The sequence below is a fragment of the Schistocerca americana genome, chromosome 3, assembly GCF_021461395.2.
Source record: "Schistocerca americana isolate TAMUIC-IGC-003095 chromosome 3, iqSchAmer2.1, whole genome shotgun sequence".
NCBI lineage: Eukaryota > Metazoa > Arthropoda > Insecta > Orthoptera > Acrididae > Schistocerca > Schistocerca americana.
The window spans coordinates 881,725,570-881,745,831 of NC_060121.1; the positions used below are offsets into that span (position 1 = coordinate 881,725,570).

General features: G+C 44.0%; 1 protein-coding gene across 1 annotated transcript in view; it reads left to right on the top strand.

Moving 5' to 3' along the window:
• Positions 1–20,262, top strand: part of LOC124606463 (retinal homeobox protein Rx3-like) — a 116,033-nt gene that overhangs the window by 76,955 nt on the left and 18,816 nt on the right. The window contains exons 3-4 of the mRNA XM_047138445.1: positions 15,345–15,529; positions 18,081–18,247. Of these exons, the coding sequence (XP_046994401.1) occupies positions 15,345–15,529; positions 18,081–18,247 (352 nt within the window). The remainder of the gene's footprint in view (positions 1–15,344; positions 15,530–18,080; positions 18,248–20,262) is intronic.

Genomic DNA, 20,262 nt, shown 5'->3' on the forward strand with positions numbered 1-20,262 from the left:
TTCATATCCTTCTACATCCCCAATGTCAGTCGCACAGTCTCAAGGCACTCACTCCCAATTAAGTGGGGGTCACATTGGCCGGTCTGCGTGAGCGTGAACATAACCTTCTCAGGTGTCTGACACCATTATGGATATGTGTCCCAGACCTGTGTGTTCTCCACTCCATCATATCCTTCTGCATCCCCAATGTCAGTCGCCCAGCCTCAAAGCATTCACTCCCAACTAAGTGGGGATCGCATCGGCCGGTCTGCATGAGCATGAACATAGTCCTCTCAGGTGTCTGACACCATTATGGATTGGTGTCCCAGGCTCCTGTTTGCTCTCCACTCCATGATATCCTTCTGCATCCCCAAGGTCAGTCGCCCAGCCTCAAAGCTCTCACTCCCAACTAAGTGTGGTCACATCGGCCAGTCTGCGTGATCGTGAACATAACCTTCTCAGATGTCTGACACCATTATGGATGGGTGTCCCAGCCTCCTGTGTGCTCTCCACTCCTTCATATCCTTCTACATCCCCAATGTCAGTCGCCCAGCCTCAAAGCACTCACTCCTAACTAAATGTGGCCACATCGGCCGGTCTGCGTGAGCGTGAACATAACCTTCTCAGGTGTCTGACACCATTATGGATATGTGTCCCAGACCTGTGTGTTCTCCACTCCATCATATCCTTCTGCATCCCCAATGTCAGTCGCCCAGCCTCAAAGTACTCACTCCCAACTATGCGGGGGTCGCATCGGCCAGTCTGCATGTGTGAACATAGCCTTCTCAGATGTCCGACACCATTATGGATGGGGGTCCCAGGCTCCTGTGTGCTCTCCACTCCATCATATCCTTCTGCATACCCAATGTCAATCGCCCAGCCTCAAAGCACTCACTCACAACTATGTGGGGGTCGCATCCGCCGGTCTGCGTGAGTATGAACATAACCTTCTCAGGTGTCTGACACCGTTATGGATGGGTGTCCCAGCCTCCTGTGTGCTCTCCACTCCATCATATCCTTCTGCATCGCCAATGTCAGTCGCCCAGCCTCAAAGTATTCACTCCCAACTAAGTGTGGTCACATCGGCCAGTCTGCGTGATCGTGAACATAACCTTCTCAGGTGTCTGACACCATTATGGATGGGTGTCCCAGCCTCCTGTGTGCTCTCCACTCCGTCATATCCTTCTGCATCGCCAATGTCAGTCGCCCAGCCTCAAAGCATTCACTCCCAACTAAGTGGGGGTCACATCGGCTGGTCTGCATGAGCATGAACATAGCCTTCTCAGGTGTCTGACACCATTATGGATGGGTGTCCCAGGCTGCTGTGTGTTCTCCACTCCATCATATCCTTCTGCATACCCAATGTCAGTCGCCCAGCCTCAAAGCAGTCACTCCGAACTAAGTGTGGTCACATCGGCCAGTCTGTGTGAGCGTGAACATAACCTTCTCAGGTGTCTGACACCATTATGGGTGGGCGTCCCAGGCTCCTGTGTGCTCTCCACTCCATCATATCCTTCTGCATACCCAATGTCAGTCGCCCAGCCTCAAAGCAGTCACTCCGAACTAAGTGTGGTCACATCGGCCAGTCTGTGTGAGCGTGAACATAACCTTCTCAGGTGTCTGACACCATTATGGGTGGGCGTCCCAGGCTCCTGTATGCTCTCCACTCCAGTATATCCTTTTGCATCCTCTAACCTGTTTCTCCAGTTCACGACGTAACCAGTGCGCGTTCTGCTGGTTGGGAATAATCAGGCGTTAAATTCAACACTGTAAGTTAATTTCCTACCTGCCACGTAAAAAAATTTGTGATAGCTCACGCAACCGCTGATGTGCAGACTAGTGTGACAAAGAAGAAATTCTGAGTTGTCGGCCACGGCAGAGTTCGTGTAGTGAACGGCTGCCTCAAAGTGTCAGAAATCCGACAAGCCATTAAAAAAAAGCGAGAAACTTAAAGAGACGAAGTCGCTCTGAAAATAATTGTATCGTAGTGTAGAGAAGAGCCTTGCCAAATAACTGAGAGACTGACAAGCGGCCGGCCGCGGTATGACGTCACTAGCCATTCACATGAGGCCCAGGAGGAAGATAGGCCGCGGCGCCTACTTTCGGAGAGTCGCTCCCTCAACTCAGCAGACAAAATTACGTTTCTACACCTGTCAACTCGTAACTAGGTGTGTCCATACAAACGAGAATTGCATCTTCTACTGGAATCCGCTATTATGGAGTCTTATTGTCCTTAGTCCTACAATGATCGGAAGTCCATATGTCTATTTGTAATTTGTTACAATTGTACTGGGGTACAATAAAATTAAAATCACGTTAAACTGATTATCAGTTGCATATAATGGAATATAATCGAATTAAATCAGGTGATGCTGAAGGAATTACATTAGGAAATCAGACACTTAAAGTAGTAGATGACTTTTGCAATTTGGGGAGCAAAATAACTGCCGATGGTCAATGTAGAGAGGATATAAAATGTAGACTGGCTATGACAAGGAAATCTTTTCTGAAGAAGAGAAATTTATTAACATCGAGTACAGATTCAGTGGCTGGAATCCTTTCCTGAAAGTGTTTTTGTGGAGCGCAGCTATGTATGGAACTGAAACGTGGGCAATAAACAGGTTAGAAAAGGAGAGAATAGAAGCTTTTTAAATGTGGTGCTACGGAGGAATGCTGAAGATTAGATGGGTAGATCACGTAACTAATGAGGAGGTACTGAATAGAATTGGGGACAAGAGGAATTTGTGGCACAACTTGACTAGAAGAAGCGATCGGTTGGTAGGACACATTCTGAAGCATCAGGGGGTCACCAATTTAGTACTGGAGGGAATCATGGGGGGTAAAAACCGTAGAGGGAGATCAAGAGATGAATACAGTAAGCAGATTCAGAAACACGTAGGTTGCAGTAGTTACTAGGAGACGAAGAGGCTTGCACTGGATCAAACCAGTCTCTGCACTGAAAACCACAACAACAACAAGGCGCCACTTCTTGTATGAAATGAGGACTGTTAAGCAGAAGAGACTAAGTGCAATAAAAAAGCCGTTACACTATTTATATCGAGTATTGATCTTAAATTAAATTTTGTTGTAGTACAGTTAATCAGTAAGATTTCATAATAGCAGATCTCAGTGGAAGATGCAATTCTCCTTAGTACGTCACGCCCAGCTGGGAGTTAACCGAGCGAGCGAGTTCAAGCCTAGCTTCGTGACGTACTCGCCGCGACCTGTCTTTCTCGTGGGCCTCGCCACGCCCAGCTCTCGCGGAACCTGCGTTAACTGGATGGCTACCTAACTGCAAGTTGCTACGCACTAAAAGGTACCGTTCAGTCTTACTGAACCACAGTCGCAGCGTTCTGGTACAGACAACTCGCTTGTGGTATGCATGAGATATATACCTGCTGACTCCACACTAGACATACTTTCTTCGCATGTCATATTTAGATGTACGAGCCCTCCGTCATTGTTGTTGCGGTCTTATAGTTCACCAGTGTTTTTATATTTCGGGTTAACTTTGTAAGTAATATTGTGGCCGCCATTAACCGTATAAACTGCACAGAATTTTGCACTAGTAAAGTTCATTGCTACTTCTTACATAACTGTTTACGGAGCAGGTGATGGTTGACGTACATAATTTGTTACTCGTGTGGAGAGTCGTATGGAGGCCACGAAACTACTTCACTGATCGACGTAGTGCCGACGCTCAGTGTCTTACTCTTTACTACAGAAACACCATCTGTTAAACTGCCTCCAAATGCCGACTCCACAACAATTCGTCAAACAAACTCTGCCATCACGTTTTCTCGCTGTCGCAATACTATAATCGACCCAGCAGCGAAGCTGCACTACGCTTGCAATCTCATACATTACGTCGACAACACCGCCTTCCTAGACCTCTTCCAGATCCTCCAGGAATACCAAAAACCCCTCCAGATTCACCTCAACAATGCAAACGCTTCGGACGCTCCTCAGGACCAACACTTCCCACACTCAGCCAAAAATTATAGAACAAATCGTTGCTGCTCCCACCTGCATGACTTATACCTCACCATTTGTGACCGTCCTACCCAATTAGCTAATAAACTAACACACCCCCTAATAACCATCCACTGTTAACGAACTTGGAAACCCAACATAGTAATCATCCAGACTATTAGGCAACCCAGCATAACGATTCCACCTCTCCAGAGTATTGTCAACCTATAAACGTTTTATTCAGTCTATCCTCTCATACGTGTATTTTGCCTGGTCCATCTAATTTCTGTTACTCTTTTCCCAACCCTCTAGCGCAAAGTGTACTGCCTCACTTCGCGCCTACTTACCCTCACCTGCTCATCCCTCACGATTCAAATTCTTCACGTTCCTCGACCATGTCTAATAGCTACGCGCATCCCATACATTCCAGAACATTTTGCCTACCTCACCTTCCACTTACCACCCACCAGCCATGGAGCGCCGCCTCTCCTCTACCAACACATCCTCCAAACGCTGGCCTTGTACGTATTATACATGACCTCCCAACAAAACGTCAACAGACTCCCAATTTCAGATGATGAAATCTGTCATGACGTTTGTCCCTCCTGTAACCTCTGGCCTACCACTCCTCTCCATTATCCACACTAATCAACTTTCCTTCCCCTGATTTATCTTTTCCCACTTTAGCTCCCCTGTATCTAATTTATTGCGTTACAACTTTTAATGTTTTAAAGAATCCAGGATGGTAGTTTTTAAAGATAACAATTATGAAATTATGTGTAGATTTAATATCACTAATGTAATGAACTATATTAATAATTTAACGAAAGCCTAATTTACAGCATGATGCTTTGTTAAAATAATACTTTGTTTAGTACAGTTGCGAGGCAGCTCATTTTGAATTGCACAAATGAGACTGGACCCATCTTCGTAGTAACTAAATGTCAAAAGTCACACGCCACGCATTGCGTCGTCGTCGACAGAGATAAAGTCTATATCAGTAACCAGAAACAATACATTCCCAACTCTTTACCCACTAGCAGTGCCCCCATCCATTTGTCAGCATGGTAGTAAAAGGCCGAAGCCTTCAAGTAGTGCTAAGTGAAGCAGTTACTTCAACCAAAAAGCCTGGTGGAAATGATAATCTTGCTTAAATTTATCGATGCTATGGTTCGCACAAAGGAGAAATCAATAATTCTCAAACAGCTGTGTCTATTTGAATCTTTATATTTTATACTAGGCTATGTATTTTAATATTTTATTGAACGAAGAGCGAAATATTGGGCCACTGTCAGCTTTATCATCATCATCATCATCAAGACTTCCTTCTAGAAAGCCATATAGGAACTTTGTGAACTATCTGCCTCCATTGATTTCTGTCCTGGTGTAGCTTTTCTCTCTCCGCAACATCCCACGTTATTACTCTCCTCTTGATATTTTCATTAACCTGGTCTGACCAATCGGTCTTTTTCCTGGTACCTTCATCCTAAAATACTGACGCTGAGCTGAAGTCGGGTGCATTCGCTTCAGATGACCTAACCACTTCAGTCTTACAGTACTCATTCCTTCCTCCATGGTCAAGGTCACCTACAGGTCTATCCTTACACATTCGTTCCTGATTCTGCCTCTCTTGGGATTTTGTAAATCTGATCTAAGCAACTTCATTTCACATGCCTGTAATAGACTCTCTTCCCACTTATTTATGACACAGGTTCCCAGACTATACGCCATGATCGGCAGGAGGTGGGTTTTATAAATGGTCTCTTAAGGGACTCCTTTGTCCCATATTGGGTTTCGTACTTGGTGGAAGAAGCTGGATCCTTTTGCTACTCTGACTAAAACTTCGAGTTTGGCACTTCCATCACTTTATACAACGCTACCAAGATACTTGAAACTTTTTATACATTCAATCATCTCTCCTTCTAGCATGACTTTGCAAGGCGTGGGAGTCCTACTCATCTATTTGTTCTTACTCACAGCCAACTTCAATTCTTTAAACTTTTTATTCCAGTAATCCATTCTCCTCTAAACCTCCATTCCCGCCATTCCCCAAATGGCGACACAATCAGCTAAAGTAACAGCTTTGAGATTTTCATTTTCTACTTCCTTGATTTCTATCATGATTGTGTCCGAAAGTGTAATGAAGAGTAACAGGGAAATTTAACTGCCTTGCTGAACGTCTCTTTTTGTCTCAAACCATTTTGATCTTCCACCTCTTACCAATACATTGCTTTCGCAGTCTTCCTACAGTACCTGAACTTGTAAAATTAATGAATCAGGAACATCGTATTTTCTCAGGTATTCCCACATTTTACCCCTTGGTACACTGTCGTATGCTTCATCCAAGTCCGGGAACACATTATCAGATTTTTTTCCTTTTTGCCAATAGTTCTCTATTAACTATTTCTTCTGAAACCATGCTCTTGTTTCTCAAACTAATGTCCTAGAATTTTTCTCAGTCTCTTTTCTATTACCCTTTCTATTATCTTAAGGCAGTGTGATAGCAGTGTCATTCCTCAGTAATTTGTGCACTTCTTTTTACTTCCTTTCTTAAACAGTAGTATTACAATACCCTTTTTTCAGTCATCTGGCACTTTTTCCAGATCGCCCCCAGCATCTGATGTAACCATTCTGTTCCTTGGTTTATGGACTGATGACCTCAGCAGTTAAGTCCCATAGTGCTCAGAGCCTTGGTTTCTACCAAAGAAATTGGATGCTGTTCTTCCTCTACTTCAATGACTTCAGTGTCACTTTCTTGTTCATTTCCCCATTCAATGCCGGCCGTTGTGGCCGGGTGGTTCCAGGCGCTTCAGTCTGGAACCGAGCGACCGCTACGGTCGCAGGTTCGAATCCTGCCTCGGGCATGGATGTGTGTGATGTCCTTAGGTTAGTTAGGTTTAAGTAGTTCTAAGTTCTAGGGGACTGATGACCTGAGATGTTAAGTCCCGTAGCGCTCAGAGCCATTTGAACCATTTTTGAACCCTATTCAATAATATTTCAAAATAATTCTTCATCACTTCCCTGATGCCTTCCATGTCCCTGATAATATCTCCATCATCTGTTTCAATCACTTTTACATCTTCTCTGTTAGATCTTCCACTTTTCAACAACCCATATAAGAATTTTTGGTTCCCCTTGCTGTCTTACTATAGTTTCTGGGTGAATATTTCCCAACTCTTCTCCTTTCTTCTTTTACTGTTCTCTCCGCTTTGAGTTTGTTCTGTCGATATTCCTGCTTCAGTGTTATCATCTTGTGCTTAATCTCCATGTTTTTCTTTGCTATATTACGTCCTTTAATTGCATCTTTTGCTGTACTTTTCCACTAAGTTGTTTGTTTCTCCTTTACTTTACCTTTTGTTTTGCCAGATATTTGCACGGCACTACTAACTATTAATATTCTATATAGGTTCCATACTTCCTCCACACTACCACTACCTGTTGGCAATTTCTGTGCTATTAACTTCTGGAAACTTTCCTTATTTTCTTCTTCTTTCAACTTCCATTTCTTAATTTCACGCAATGTTTGTACGGCAGTCATTCTTTTAATTTTACAGTTTGACCACCTACTAGTAAGCTGCGACCACTATCCAAATACTCACTTGGTATAACTTTGGTATCTCTCACTTTTCCTCTAATGTATTTCTCTGTCGAGAAATAGTAGATAACTGTATTAGATTTGCCATTCCAACCATATCTAGTGATCTTATAGCTATCTCGTTTTTTGTAGAATGTAATCTTTACTAAAAGCTTATCCCTTATGAACAAATTTAGAATTTCCTCACACTTAACATTCTTTTTTCCATATCCAAAAGGGATTCATTTCTATTAATGCCGACCTGAGCATTCAAATACCCAATTATCCTTATGTTATCTTCTCTTACTTGGCCTTCCAGGTTTTCAAGGAATTTCATTTTTTACTCCTCACTGCACCCTTACTGATGTTCGTACACTTGGAGTATAGTGAAACCATTCTTTCTCATGTTCACTTTGACTTTAATTCTCCTTTCACTTATAAAGCTTACATCTGCAATGAGACCAATGTCTTTGTGAAACACAAGGCCCACCCCATTCTCTGTCGCTTTATTGTGACCATGCCAGTATAATTGGTACCCGGGTCTTAGCAATTTTGAGTTCTTTCCCTTCCATTTGGTCTCACTCATTCCAGGTATATGAATCTTTCTTCTCTTCCTCATGTAACCTCTTCACTCTCTCCTGTGAAGGTTAATACATTTAATGTTTCCTCTCTCATCTCGTTTTTATGTTTTTCTTGGGTTCTAGTGTTTCGTCCTTTATCAATTGTTCTTTTTTTTGCGTTCCTTGGATTTTCTTCAGGCTGCAAAGAGCCGTCATTCATTTCATGGGTACAAGAAATTCTGCTATTGGGTATTTTCAATCCGAGGCTCGTTCTTTAATTGAAAACAAAAAATCTGTTACTCTTTTGCTGGCCTGCTAAGCCTAACGCATCTGAGGATTTTCTATCAGAGTTTACTCCCTCAGCCTTTTAAGATCTCTCTTCGCCACAAGGCGGTGGTTTCTTTCTTAATTAGGTCTGAGAAAGGAGAGACTGCCTCCTCCGCCAACTGCGCCGTACAGAAGTTATTCTTCTCCGCCGAAGCTGCCGTGAAGGACTTCACCACACCGCTGGCAAGGGGCCTGTTTTCAGTCCGCGGGAGGTATTTTATTTCCTTCAAGCCCTCCAGTCAAGTCAGGCGAGACCCCCTGTCCACCACCTGGGACGCGCCCGATAGGAGAACAGTCAAACCCGCACGGGGCGCTCTCCCTGAAAATTTCAGCTGTAATCGTGTAAACAGCCGCCGCTAATGTCTACGTGTACGAAGATACATTGACGTCAGCCCATGCCTTCCTGGTGCTTCGCTTTTCCTATCATAGAGTGTATAATTGATTTTCGAATGTACTTGCAAACTTTATCTATTAAGCTTTTCCACTTTTTTATCCGCAGACAGTACAACATTCGCAAAACGAAGGTGTTTTCATATATGTCCCATTAAGTGGTATTCCTTCTTTTTTAAACCCTGTTTGATAATCTGCAGCCTTTCTCTAGGACTGTTCGTAATAGTTTTGATGATATGCAATTTTCTTCTCTACTTTCCACTGCAGTTCGGTATTCATGAATATCCTGAGAAAGTTATAATTTATCATTTAAATGGCTCTGAACACTATGGGACTTAACTTCTGAGGTCATCAGTCCCCTAGAACTTAGAACTACTTAAACCTAACTAACCTAAGGACATCACACACATCCATGCCCGAGGCAGGATTCGAACCTGCGACCGTAGCGGTCGCGCGGTTCCAGACTGTACCTGAGGAAGTCTAATATAATATGTATCATTGGTACGCACGCCGATGAGCCGAAATGTCATGACGACCTGGTTAATAGCGTGTTGTTCCATCACTGGAACAGGTATACAGGAGCGATTCTGCCTGGCACAGATTGGAACAGTCGTTAACAGGCTTCTGGAGATAGGTGGCACCAGATGCCTACGCGAAGACCGCGCAGTTCATGGTAATTATGAGTCGATGAGGTGATTCGGGGGCACACAGCCGACAGTACTCCAGATACGTCACGTAGTGTTCAGGTCAGGCGAATTTTGGTTCTCCAGACGGCAACGTGAGATCACTATTACGCTCCTGAAAGCATTACAATGTGATTCTGGTCTTCTGAAGGGACAGATATCCTGCTGAATTACTGCATCGCTGCCGAAGAATACACTATGTGATCAAAAGTATCCGGACACCCCCAAAAGCATACGTTTTTCGTATTAAGTGGAGTTTGCTGCCACCTACTGCCCGGTACTCCATATCAGCGACCGCAGTAGTCATCAGACATCGTGAGAGAGCAGAATGGGGAGCTCCGCGGAACTCGCAGACTTCGAACGTGGTCAGGTGATTGGGTGTCACTTGTGTCATACATCTGCAAGCGAGATTTCCACACTCCTAAACATCCCTAGATCCACTGTTTCCGATGCGATAATGAAGTGGAAACGTGAAGGGACACATACGCCACAAAAGCGTACATGCCGACCTCGTGTGTTGACTGACAGAGACCGCCGACACTAATGTGTAATAGGCAGACATCTATCCACACCATCACACAGGAATTCAAGCTTCATCAGGATCCACTGCAAGTACTACGATAGTTACGCGGGAGGTTATAAAACTTGGATTTCATGATCGAACAGCTGTTCAAAAGCCACACATCACGCTGGTAAATGCCTAACGACGCCTCACTTGCTCTAAGGAGCCTAAACATTGGACGGTTGAACGTACAATCAAAAGTACCCGGACGCCTGGCTGAAAATGGCTTACAAGTTCGTGGCGCACTCCACCGGTAATGCTGTAATTCAGTATAGTGTTGGCCCAACCTTAGCCTTGATGACTGCTTCCACTCTCGCAGCCATACGTTTAATCAGATGCTGGAAGGTTTCTTAGGGAATGGCAGCCTATTCTCCACGGAGTGCTGCAGTGAGGAGAGGTATCGATGTCGATCGGCGAGGCCTGGCACGAAGTCGGCGTTCCAAAACATCCCATAGGTTGTCTTTAGGATTGAGGTCAGGACTCCGTGCCGGCCAGTCCATTGCAGCGATGTTATTGTCGTATAACCATTGCGCCACAGGCCGTGCATTGTGAACAGGTCCTCGACCGTGTTGAAAGATGCATTCGCCATCCCCGAATTGCTCTTCAACTGTGGGAAGCAAGAAGGTGCTTGAAACAAAAATGTAGGCGTATACTGTGGTAATGCCACGCAAAAGAACAAGAGGTGTAAGCCCCCTCCATGAAAAACACGACCACACCATTACACCACCATCTCCGAATTTTACTGTTGGACTACACACGCTGGCAGATGACGTCACCGGGCATTCGTCATACCCACACCCAGCCATCAGATCGCCACATTGTGTACCGTTCAGTTGTCTAATGTTTACACTCCTTACACCAAGCGAGGCGTCATTTGGCACTTTCCGGCGTGATGTGTGGCTTATGAGCAGCCGCTCGACCATGAAATCCAAGCTTTCTCACCTCCCGCCTAACTGTAATTGTACTTGCAGTGGATCCTGATGAAGTTTGGAATTCCTGTGTGATGGTCTGGATAGATGTCTGCCTATTACACATTACGACCCTTTTCAACTGTCGGCCGTCTCTGTCAGTCAACAGACGAGGTCGACCTGTACGCTTTTGTGCTGTACATGTCCCTTCACGTTTCCACTTCACTATCACATCGGAAACAGTGGACCTAGGGATGTTTAGGAGTGTGGAAATCTCGCGTACAGACGTATGACACAAGTGACACCCACTCACCTGACGACGTTCGAAGTCTGCGAGTTCCGCGGAGCGCCCCATTCTGCTCTCTGACAATGTCTAATGACTTCTGACCTCTCTGATATGGAGTACATGGCAGTAGGTGGCAGCACAATGCATCTAATAAGCAAAACGTATGTTTTCGGGGGTGTCCGAATACGTTTGATCACATAGTGTATATTCTCTCGCTTGCTACTCGAAAACTACTACTCGTAGAGAAAAAATGAGCAGGACAGTTTTCTATGAAATTTAATATAGTTACATCTACATCTACATACATACTCCGCAATCGACCATACGGTGCGTGGCGGAGGGCACCCCGTACCACAACTAGCATCTTCTCTCCCTGTTCCACTCCCAAACTCCCTGTTCCACTCCCAAACAGAACGAGGGAAAATGACTGCTTATATGCCTCTGTACGAGCCCTAATCTTTCTTATCTTATCTTTGTGGTCTTTCCGTGAAATGTAAGTTGGCGGCAGTAAAATTGTACTGCAGTCAGCCTCAAATGCTGGTTCTCTAAATTTCCTCAGTAGCGATTCACGGAAAGAACGCCTCCTTTCCTCTAGAGACTCCCACCCGAGTTTCTGAAGCTCGTGTGATGATCAAACCTCCCAGTAACAAATCTAGCAGCCCGCCTCTGAATTGCTTCTATGTCCTCCCTCAATCCGACCTGATAGGGATCCCAAACGCTCGCGCAGTACTCAAGAATAGGTCGTATTAGTGTTTTATAAGCAGTCTCCTTTACAGATGACCCACATCTTCCCAAAATTCTGCCATTTAACCTGCCTTCTCCACAACTGCCATTTCATGCTTCTCCCACTTCATATCTCTCTGCAATGTTACGCCCAAATATTTAATCGACGTGAGTGTGTCATTACAGGATTCTTTTTCCTATTCATCTGTATTAATTTACATTTATCTATATTTAGAGTTAGCTACCATTCTTTACACCAATCACAAATTCTGTCCAAGTCATCTTGTATCCTCCTACAGTTACTCAACGACGACACCTTCCCGTAGACCACAGCATCGTCAGCAAACAGCCGCACATTTCTATCCACCCTATCCAAAAGATCATTGATGCAGATAGAAAACAACAGCGGACCTACCACACTTCCCTGGGGCACTCCAGATGATGCCCTCACCCCGATGAACACTCACCATCGAGGACAACGTACCGGGTTCTATTACTTAAGAAATCTTCGAGCCACTCACATACTTTGGAACCAATCCCCTATGCTCGTACCTTAGTTAGGAGTTAAATGTTGTACTGTTTTCGCTGAAAGTCTCGGTTTCCGAGTTATTCAAGAAAAACGCGTTTGTGCGGCTGGTCCTGGCGGAGGTTCGAGTCCTCCCTCGGGCATGGGTGTGTGTGTTTGTCCTTAGGATGATTTAGGCTAAGTAGGGACTGATGACCTTAGTAGTTAAGTCCCATAAGATTTAATAAAAAAAAACGCGTTTGAAAGTAACTTTTGTAAGTTTTTCTTGAATAATTCGAAAACTATGGTCCCTAGGGAAAAGATTTCCCAGACAACATTTAACTGCATCAAACTTCCTAAAAAAAAGTCCTCCTTATTTCTCCTGTATGATTAATAGTTTGCCTGTAGCGAGCTAGAGAATATGAAAATGTTGCAGATGGTATTTGAGGGTGTTGCGGATTGCATAAAACCCATAGCTAGGGGCAGATGACTCGCCTTGTATAGTGCCTACTCAGAAATTCATCTGCTGCTGTCAAGCAGACGTGATTCCGGTTTGCTTTTAACACTTTCCTTATATGCCAGTAGCTTCAAAGCAACAGCACGTTTAGGTGCAATCAATGATTTGCATCTGTGCGTGGCCTTGATCGAGGAAATTATTCCATAAGACGATAGAAATGCAGGAATGGGAAGTAAGCTAAAGGGCGCAGGGAAACAGAAGTGTTAGCCACACTCGTGTGCCCCCGCACTATGAGGGGCGCACTGGGCAGTGGGCCGTCTGTGCCCTCACCCACCTTCCATTATTGGAAAAACTGGCGAAATAGTGGTTTCCCAGACCACCCAACACGCCTTGAGCCATTTACTGTCCAGTTATTGTGTGGTTTGGCCCACTGTGTTCGAGAAGTGCGGCTCTATTTGCCAGTTGAGCGATGGCCTTGTGCGAGATCCCCTCTCCAAATGTCCTCTGCATTCACTGCCACTCGCAGTCTTCACTCGGAGATTGGCTGAGATGGGCCTGCGTCCACTGACAGCTGCAGTTCCTGCCGGGTTTCAAACCGACTGACAGTATGCGACGCATGTCTGCGGTCGCTGTCGCTTTAGCGTCTTTTCGTGACCGCTGATCTTGTCCTCTGTCGCGTGGCTACTGGTTCTACACCGTTCGTATCAGACATATTGCACAGTCCGTGTCGATACACCAACAAAAAGGGCAACTTCAGTCGTGGGGTTGTTGTGGCTAGTCCAAAAGAGAGTGTTCTTTCCTGCCCTTCTGTGAGGCCTGCATGTTGGCCAACTTATTCTGCTGATTCTATACCTGTGGTTGTCAGATACACTTCGATATAACGAATTATATTAGCAGTGGAGGGTGACATGACCACACAGCATTAGTTCTACATCATATGAAGCTATCCAAAGTGACCAGTGACCACTTTCAAGGGGGGACTAATATTTACTTCTGTGAGCTTATGTACATTCGTGACGAAAAACTAAAAAAGGAATCAGGTCTTTTTCTAGTTGCAGATGACTCGAGTGTGGAATGGAACGTAAATTATTTAGGGTATAAGACAATGGATAACAGTAACTAGGACTTCACAGAGAACACATTGTCGCTTCATCGTAACAGAACAGAGTTGTTGCAATTTCTGAGAAGGGATTTTTCGGAAATGCAGTGTTTTACTATAGCCGTGGGCCTTGCCGCAGTGGTAATACCGGTTCCGAGTAGATCACCCAAATTATGCGCTATTGGGCTTGGCTGCCACTTGGATGGGTCACCACCCGGGTCTGCCGAGTGCTGTCGGCAAGTGGGATACACTCAGCCATTGTTAGACCAATTGAAGGAGCTACCTGACTGAGAAGTAGCTACATTGGTCTCGTAAACTGGCACACGGTCGGGAGAACGGTGTGCTGACCACATGCCCCTTCGTGACCACATCCGGTGACGCCAAATGCCTGAGGATGACACGGCGGCCGGTCGATACCGTTGGGCCTTCAACGCTTGTTCGGAGATGATTTAGTTTGTGTTTTACTGCAGCGAGGTGATCGAATAATTATCGCAGTGGCACATTCTAAATTATCGGCGCTAAAGATGGGTGAAAAATCTATTTATGACTATCAAGCTCTTGTGCAAAATGTTGCTGTCCTTACTACAAGAGTAATCTCCGCTGTCGCTGGCACAGAAACATGAAAGTTGACTTTTTTAATATCGCCGTAGTGTCTCCCAAGGTGTCTTATTTTCCGCTGTACCTTATTTTCACGCAGGACATGGAGGGATCTGCTGAATCGATATGCTTAGTTCGCGCAGAGCGCTGTTCAAGCCTCTCTTTGCAGGTTGCATTTCCAATATATTTCCGGTTGGAGTGTACCATGTGGTTGCAGATGGCTCGGTTTATCTCTCAGGGGAGTTTCTTGCAGTGCTTTACAGCGTAAATTGTTGGTTACTTGTCAATACCATCGCAAAGTCTATCCGGAGCGCGATGGTAAGGCATTCTCGAGAACAGGGGTTCAAATCCCCACTCGGACGTCCAGATTTAAGTTACTCATGATTCCTCTAAGTCGCTAATGGCTTGTACTGTCTCTAATGACCAGATCATCGAGAAAATGTTAAGCCTCAATCTTCCTGCCTTGCTTTCGCTATTTTTTAGTTCCTTCTTTTATAGTTCTACCATCGTTCTGCGAATCATGTTCCGAGTACCCCTTTGTACATGGATCCACGGGGATTGACAAAAAAAGTGACATAAATGTCCGATAACGCAGCAGTTTGATGGTAGAAACGACTACTCCATTTTCTAATGCGCTATGAACAGGGTAACGCCTACACATACTGGGGGTGCAGTGTGTTCTCTGCGCAACCGGCTGATCGTGTCCGCTGAACTGTCCGCAGGTGTGGTTCCAGAACAGGCGCGCGAAGTGGCGGAAGCAGGCGCGACTGCAGCTGCTGCAGGACGCGTGGCGCATGCGCTGTCTGGGGCTCGCCGCGCCGCCGCTCCTGCTCGGTGAGTACACTACCTTACACTTCACACTGCGCTACCCGCTAGCGGCAGCTCACTGTGCTCGCTTTGCTGCACGGTAAGTGTGCTAAACTGGCTGCTGTACTAAATAACAAGATACAGTAAAGTAACGCCCATGCTACACTAGCTGCTATACCACACTACACTACAGTACACTACAGTACACTGCACAACATTACTTGCTACACTTCACTAAACTACACTATACCACGGTAGCCGCTACACTACACAGCACTACACTACACTACACTACACTACACTACACTACACTACACTACACTTCACTTCACTACACTACACTACACTACACTACACTACACTACACAGCACTACACTACACTAACCACACTGCTGTAGTTACTACACTACACTACAGTAGCTACTACACTACACTACATAGCACTACATTACCCAACAATACACTAAGCTGCTACACTATGTTACACTACACTACACTAGACCCTACAATACACTACAATACACTAGCTGCCACAATGCTCTAGGTATCCACTCGTGTCACAAGACAACAGTTGCTAAAGTGCGCCTTCTGCTACACTGTACTAACTGCTATGCTATCTGGTATTCTACACTAGCTCGTTCACTACATTAGCTGCAGTTGTTACAGGATGTGTGCAGTATATGGTGTCCAGAACTTGCCACGTTATTTCACATCTGTGGCTCTGTACTGTCACTATATGCTACACTATACACACATTCTTGTCAACCATGTCTATGAACTTACATTCCTTCTTCATACAATTACTGTAATTTCCTAATGCACTCACAAACATAAAGAGCCAAATTTGTAGAATGCTGTCGTTAGTATCCTACGGGTCCACATGTTTAGTGGCTGACGGTTCCTGAACTTCCTGATATCGCTGAAATAAAATAGCGTTGAACTTCCCTCAAGAGAGACACGCTCTTTCCTGCCATCTGTGGGGAACGTGAAGTGTAGCTTTGTGTCTGTCAATAACGTTTCGTACTATTTAGCAACCACAACCGCAATGAAAACTGTTGGAGACGTACTACACCAGTGTGGAACAAAACAATAATTTAAAGACTGTTACGAAAATAATTTAGCGTTATAAGCTTCAGTCAGACTGATGTGAATGTTCCTTTCTCCTACTTAACAAGAACAGATAGAATGGAATGTTAACAATGTCAGATTCCCGACAGACTACAAAGATGTAGTATGCCAAACTCTCTCCTTATTATTCATTTTCGAAAAGGAAATAAACCCTACCACTTCTCAGGAACCCTCTAATTAATTTAATCGATATTACGACGACAATAAGGAAGGGTAAGCCCAATGTAAGGGACGGACGAAATTCTGTTCGACGTGGTTGTTGTATTTTTGTGCTCTTCTGGCCGAAGACTGCTTTAATGCACGTCTCCACGCCGAATATCCTGTTCATCTCTGTAACCTGCATCCACTTCAGCCTGCATACTGTATCGCTGTAATTTTTACCGCTCACCCCCTTTCATATTTCCCCTCCATTACCAAACTGACCATTCCTTGATCCCTCATGAGGTGTCCAATCAACTTACCCCTCTTTTAGTCAAGTTGTCGCATAAAACTCGTTTCTCTTTGATTAGATTGTCTTCATTAGTTACTCAATCTGCATACGTAAGCTTCAACATTCTTCTACAGCCTCACGTTTCAAAATCTTCTGTTATCTTTTTGTGTGTCCTATTTATCATCCATGTTTCACCTCTATGTACGGAACACTCTGAAAAATACTTTCAGGAAAGACTTCCTAACATTTTAATTTATATTCGATGTTAAAATATTTCTTTTTTTTTCACAAATTCTTCCTTCACTGTTGCCAGTCTGCATTTTGAATCCTCTGTACTTCTGCCATCATCAGTTATTTTGCTACCCAAATGCGAAAACTCATCTGGTTTTACTGTTTCATTTATGAGTCTAATTTCCCCACAATCACCACATTTAAATGTATTGCCTTACTCTTGTATTATTTCTGTTGATGTTAATTTTATAACACCTTCTGAAAACACTGTTTATCCCAATCAAATGCTCTTCCAAGACATTTGCCACCTCTGACAGAATTACAATGTCATCGGCAAACATAGAACTTTTTTTTGTTCTCCACGAACTCCTATTCCCTCTACAAATTTCTCCTTGGTGTTCCTTATTGCTTGCTCAATGTGCAGATTGAATAACACCGAGGATCGGCTACAACCCTGTCTCAAACCCTTCTCAACCACTGCTTCCGTTCATGTATTCAAGTCTCATAACTGCCGTCTGATTTCGGTCCCTGTATTTTGTCAAATGGTTCAAATCGCTCTAACCGCTAGGGACTTAACATCTGAGGTCATCAGTCCCCTAGACTAGAACTACTTAAACCTAACTAACCTAAGGACGTCACACACATCCATGTCCGAGGCAGGATTCGAACCTGCAACTGTAGCAGCAGCGCGGTTCCGGGTTGAAGCGCCTAGAACCGCTCGGCTACAACGGCTGGAGTATTTTACCCCTATTTAGAATACCAAAGAGGGTATTCCAGTCAACAATGTCAAAATCACTCTCTAAATCTGAAAAATATTAATAAATGAAATAAATTTCCTGACTGAGTCTGTGGTCATTGCAGATATTTTGTGAATCCATCAGAAAACTATGTGATGCAACCTGAGGAGGATCGGCATCACTTTGTGTTCTTCTGCCATGGGTCTTGTGTTGTAAATGCTCTCGACTACAGAAAGTTCGTGGATAGCAAAACTCTACCAGTCCTTCAATTTGTGGATGCGATGATGCCAGGTATAGCCGACGCTGGCATTCACACTTGTAGATACATTTGTAGTCTTTACTTCATTTGCTTCATTCTCCTTTCATCACTTATATCCAGCATTTTGTGTGTTATCTAAGGATTTCAACTGCGACTTTTATATTTCCTAAGTTGTTCACCATCTCTAAAATCGCCATCTCTAAAATCTACTCATTCATCTTCTGTCACATTTCTTTCTCATATTACACCTAGCCGTTCCCAATGTTCTCTTCTAACAAAGCCTGTTTATTTCAACTTTTGCAGGTCTTTTTACTGTCCTATTCTCTGAGTGAGAAATTATTATTGGAGCCACATCTGCTCGTGGAAACATTTTGCAATTTAAAATCTGGATTTTAAATCTCTGCGTTATCTCTATACAGAGTGTTTGAAAAAGGATTCCCTAGTTTTAATCTGTCCTAGAATCTGTACAAAGTGACATACATTATTCTAGTTTGTGGTGTTTGATTCATCAACACTCTACGTTTTGGCCCCCCTGCAGTTGGCAGGTCTGCTTGACCTTGAGACAGCACCAGTGCTGTCTTTTACCTCTCTTCCCTCAGTTCAGTCCAGGCGTGCGTGCAGTGCAGTGTAGAGCAACTCAGCAACATTTCATATCAGTGGAACAGTTAATCGTCATATTTGGGGGGCAGAGCAATCAACATGTAGTTATTCAACATCAACGTGACTCTCCGTTGTGTGGTTTGATAGAAGATCGTGTGATTGGTCCTTTCATTTTTGTAGAAGAAACAATAAACGAGAACGTTTACTGCGACATGTTGACAGAGTAGTCTTTCTCCAAATAGACGATATTGAGGCGGAAAAGGAGCTTGTGTTTTTCCAACAAGATGGCACCCCACCTCATTGCAGTAACCACGTGTGTGCGGCTCTTGAGACTTGCTTTCCAGGGAGGTGGATAGGCAGAGCTGGCTCAATATCTCGGCCACCACGATGCCCAGACTTAACACCACTGGACTTTTTCTTTTGGGCCTCATAAAAAATGTTGTGTATAGTGGAAAGATCAGAGATATCAATCATTCCCGGGAAACAATCGTCGTGGCGGAAATGTTGGTGAGTACGTGGAGAGACGAGGAATACCGTCTCGACGTGTGCAGGCAACAAATGGATCCCACGTTGAAGTCTACTAACATCAAACAAAACTTGAAGGAATTCTCTTTCATGATATGTACTCATTGATGTAATTTTCATTAATTTCGCCATTAAATTTATACTTAAAACTAGGGAGTTCTTTTTCAAACACCCTGTATAATATACCTGAAACCTTTCAGTGTCTCCAGGTGTCTTTCTAATCTACAACCTTCTTCCACGGTTTTTAAACCAGTTGCCTATTGTTTTACCTACTCCTTGTCTTGCTATCAAGTGGATGTTTCCCAATTAAATTTTCGTAATTTTTAACACCATGAATAATTTCTTTTACCCTATCACACATTTCTTTCGGTGTTTTCGTTATCTGCGGAGCTAGTAGGCATAAACACTTCCACTACTATGACCGAATGTGGCTTTATTTCGGATTCTTGTGTTTCCATTCACTATGATCTACAGTAACTCATCCGCATTCCCATTTTCCTATCCGTTATTAGACATTCACCTGCATTTCTCCTACTTAACGCAGTGTTGATAAACCTGTGCTCATATGAACAGAAATCCTCTTCTTCTAGCCATTACACTTCACTAATTCCCACTGTACCTAATTTCAACTTTTCAATTCTGTTCGAAGTTCTGTAAGCTATCTACACAATTTTTGGATATAATATTCCACGCACCGACTCATTGTCCGCCAGATGTGTTATTTTCTCATCACAACATCCTCCTGAGTATTTCCTTCCTATAGATACAAATTTAAGACTATTTTATATCCGAAATATTTGATTTCAGCTATTTGCAACAATAGCAAGACCCTGTTTGCTACTGTTACATCGCCAGGTCAGTCAATCGTCCACACCGTTGCCCCTGTATCTATTGAAAAGTCTTCTGCCCCTCTTCAGGAACC